Source organism: Papaver somniferum, chromosome 6, assembly GCF_003573695.1.
Source record: "Papaver somniferum cultivar HN1 chromosome 6, ASM357369v1, whole genome shotgun sequence".
NCBI classification, from domain to species: Eukaryota; Viridiplantae; Streptophyta; class Magnoliopsida; order Ranunculales; family Papaveraceae; genus Papaver; species Papaver somniferum.
Window position 1 is genome coordinate 110,286,186 of NC_039363.1, and position 4,002 is coordinate 110,290,187.

Below are 4,002 nucleotides of genomic sequence, written 5' to 3' on the forward strand. Positions count from 1 at the left end.
ATTGCAAAATCAGTCGGTAGTCAAAAAAAATATTATATACTATCATTTATCACTAGGAAATGAGAATGGACCAAGACTTCCCCGGTAAAACACACAGCTGCGGTCATTGTGATCTCTTGATAGATATGGATCGCAGCAATAGATTTTTGTGTCACTGCGGCGTCTGAAGTATACGAGGATATAGAAGAAAGTACACCCACAGTCCCTCCTCTTACTGATACACTAATGGCAAGCCAGGAATGGGTGTATACTCGCCCAAAGTAATGTGCCATTCTCAAACCTACTGTTTTGCTCTTGCAGAGGCAAATGGATGGTCATGGTCTCAACGACGTTTTGTGTGGACAGTTTCCATGATTTGAGTCCCTTTAACCTGAAAAAAGAAAGATTGCTTGTCAAAAACATTTTGGGACGAAACTTAGTCCAAGAATCCAGTAAACAAGGTAACAATAACCACTATACTATATTACCCACTGGGAGATAAAGTAGGAAACAATAGAACCAAAAGATCCAGTAAACGACGACATTTAGACATGGTGCAATAACCAATTAAATACATGAATTCCTTGCACAGCCTAGAGACTCTATCTCTACAAGTAACCTTGCCAGCCGATATACAGAGATAATCGATCATTTCCATCTACAAATGTCATCCTTTGTCGTAAAGAATTTTAATAGCTTAATTGTGAGATGAGACAAACAAGCATTCTATGTTGGACACATTCAGTTATTACTCATTGGCAAATGTTTTCTTCTTTTTTCTGTTTCAAAATCATTGAAAATTTTGAGGTCATAATATATATTTTTCTTTTTTTTTTAGTTGAAAAATATAACAATATCACATGTACTTGTTTTCGTCCGTCTTCTTGTTCATGCATGGTACCTTCGTTCCAATGGTACTCGTTTTCATATCAAACTACTATGTGACTTCATTCGTACAAGTGGGAGGACTACTATGCTCATCAAATGGATGGGATGTGAGATGGCCAATGAGCATTGCCATGTGGTCATTGAAGAAGGTAGGTCCCTTATCCTTACTGGACTGCCACTGTTTTCAAACATCAGGAGGACAAAGAAAGTCATAGTCTCATCTTATAAATACAGGACACACTTGAACCAACCCACTCATCTCCAGTTCTAAACCTGTATTCTCCAAAGTGTCATAGCTTTCAGTTTCTGGACTACCAATCTCTTTGATATTTCCGATCCCCTCTTTTTTGCTTCAAGAATAGCCATGGGTATTCGTTTGCGTTCGATGATTCCTCAATCCAAGCAGATTGTCAGATTACAATCTTTTCTTATACGAAACCAGTTATCCACTACAACACCGGTTCCAAAAGGCCACTGTGTCGTTTACGTGGGAGAAACAGAAATGAAAAGGTTTGTGGTTCCTGTTTCTTACTTGAACCATCCTTCATTCCAAATTCTACTTAGTCGTGCTGAGGAAGAATTTGGGTTTGATCATCCGATGGGAGCTCTGACAATTCCATGCAAAGAAGCTGCTTTCCTAGATCTCACATCTCGTTTGAACGCTTCATGAAGGAGGGAGAACAAAGTGCCGTATTGACTTAATCACACCAGTTTCAAGTTTATGTTCATCTAACAATATTTTTTAGAAGAGGGTTTTTTCCCAATCCATGTATAAAAACTTCTTTTCTTTATGTAACTGACTGGGCAGAGAAACAGAAAAGACTCTCCCACTGAAAATTAAAGAAACTTTTCCTTTCAATCCAACAGACACTTGAATTGCTTCGGGAAAAAAAAACAGACACTTGAATCTTGACTAGCACTGAATACCCACCTCCGCCTGTATAAATAGGACGCAGGGAGTAAATTATTTATCGTATAATCAAGCATGATGGATGCTAGAACTTTATTACAACCAACTGCGTCATAAATTCAGGTTATATTCACCAAGTAAACTGGGAATTACAAAACTTTGTTAACTGTATCAACTTACAAAAGGAAACCAACTAAACTGTCCACTTGGATAGGATATGTCAGAGAGAGGATCTCAACAGTTTAACTTAGTCTGTTGGACTCTTACTATCTAGATTCTATCTAATCCAACTTAAGTGGTTTGCTAAGAATGTGAACATCTCAAAGGAACTAGTTCATCAACAATAAGGCAAAATTGCTACCAATGTTCTCTTGCCATCAATCCGAAAAAAGTTAGATTATGCTTTTAATGATAGGACAGGGTAAAAAGGGAGAAACTAAAGCAGCAGACATCAGAACAAAATGATGGTAGAATACTTAAGCAAGATGCATTAAAGTCATCCAATTTACTTCTAGGGACGGCTATAAGATCAAAAGTCATGACACCTGGTAGCTGATATTTTTTACCACAAGATTCAATTCACAGTCTTCCTGTTATCCTGTCGACACTAGCAATTTAACACACTTAGTAGAACCAAAGGCGGGCCTTAACTCCCTATAAAAGAAACAAAAAAAAAGCTTCCATCCAGTGTATTGCTACTATTCGCTTACTCGTGAAAACCTATACTGCATGACAGATGGTTGTTGCAGCATCAATTTAATCCTGTCCTAACTGTTTTAATGCATACAGGCCCTACCTTAACTTCCCAGAATGGAGCTCTTTACAAACATCATCACATGAGGTACAGCTTTTTGTTTGCTATTGTACTGCAATATTGGTGATTACGTTAGTACTAGTAAGGACTTTGGTTATACTTGGACAAAGACTTTGTAAGAGATGTGCTTAAACATTGAATAAGCACTTAAAAGAGAAAAAACACGAAGAAAAGAAGGGATTAGATGGATTAGATGAGATAACTACTAGATGAAGGACGCGTACCTACTAGACGAAGGACGCGTACCTAATGGGTTATCAAATCTCATTTCACATTAGAAGTCAAAATTTGCATACAAATCTGAGAAGGAGAGATCTTAATCCAGACATATTCTAAATAAACTATGTGATGGAAACAAAAAAGATATTTGGAACTTTGAAGGGACCCTTCAGTTGTCATGTCCTGACAAGAAGTTGAAAGACAGGACTATGTCTGATGGCTTATGCCCCTCAACAAACCCCATGGGCCAAGGCTTCTCACCATTAGCTCCACTTGACAGGATTTTGTCGATGGCCACAGATGCCTGCAAGCTCACTCTGGTTATTTAGTCATAGCATAAGGCAACCAATTTCCACTAAGCCTAGCCATCTACACATCTTTCGCTATATCTTCTATCAGACCTTTATTTCAGATTCACTCTACTTCTTCTCTTAACTCCTATAGAAGTCATGGGTCTCCGCCTGCCAGGGAAATCACTTGCCAAGCAGATTCTTCAGCGCTCAGCTTCTTCTGCAATGACTGTGGCAGATGTCCCAAAAGGTCACTTTGCTGTTTATGTTGGAGAGAATCAGAAGCGTTTTGTAGTTCCTATATCTATTTTGAATCATCCTTCATTTCAAGACTTACTAAGCCGAGCAGAAGAAGAATTTGGGTTTGCACATCGTAAGGGTGGTCTTACTATTCCATGTAATGAAGACACTTTTATTCATCTGACAAGTAATCTAAAATAGCTTATGAAGAGAGAAACTAGTAATATACAAATGTAAATGAGGTCATTCGGCTATAGGATCCTATTAAAAGCTGACTCGACATTCTAACCAAAGCTGCAGGAAATGGGTTTTACCCATTGAACTCTAAAACTAGTTTTCTGTAATGTACCCTTAATCCAGTGCCATGTAAACTCTGTTAATGAAGGAATAGACTGCAATTAACAATGAAAGTTCTTATTGCTTACCATCTTTGATAGGAAGAAACCTTCCCCCTTCTATTGTAGTTTATCAGTACCACTTCAAAGCACATACTGCTGAAAACCTGGTTCAGCAGAGACACTAACATCATCGATGAGCATAAAAAACACAACATAAAACAACAATATCGATGAGCACGTACAGAGGCTGCTAATCTTCTGCATATAGTCTATAACTAAATAACCAGTAACTGTAGAAACGGCAATTTATCTGACCCCTCTTAT

At 38.0% G+C, this 4,002-nt stretch overlaps 2 protein-coding genes across 2 annotated transcripts; both read left to right on the top strand.

Moving 5' to 3' along the window:
• The first annotated feature begins 1,137 nt into the window (after positions 1–1,137).
• LOC113288838 (auxin-responsive protein SAUR21-like) lies at positions 1,138–1,731 on the top strand. The gene has a single exon (XM_026537961.1). It carries the CDS (start codon positions 1,232–1,234, stop codon positions 1,535–1,537), a length of 306 nt encoding a protein of 101 aa, XP_026393746.1. The 5' UTR covers positions 1,138–1,231; the 3' UTR covers positions 1,538–1,731.
• A 1,161-nt stretch (positions 1,732–2,892) lies between these two features.
• On the top strand, positions 2,893–3,727 carry LOC113288839 (auxin-induced protein 15A-like). Its single transcript, XM_026537962.1, has one exon. The coding sequence runs from the start codon at positions 3,260–3,262 to the stop codon at positions 3,539–3,541; it is 282 nt and encodes a 93-aa protein (XP_026393747.1). The 5' UTR covers positions 2,893–3,259; the 3' UTR covers positions 3,542–3,727.
• Positions 3,728–4,002: the final 275 nt, after the last annotated feature.

Excerpts from the sequence above, each read along its gene's own strand:
- LOC113288838 (XM_026537961.1), top strand. The coding sequence starts at position 1,232 with ATGGGTATTCGTTTGCGTTCGATGATTCCTCAATCCAAGCAGATTGTC.
- LOC113288839 (XM_026537962.1), top strand. The coding sequence starts at position 3,260 with ATGGGTCTCCGCCTGCCAGGGAAATCACTTGCCAAGCAGATTCTTCAG.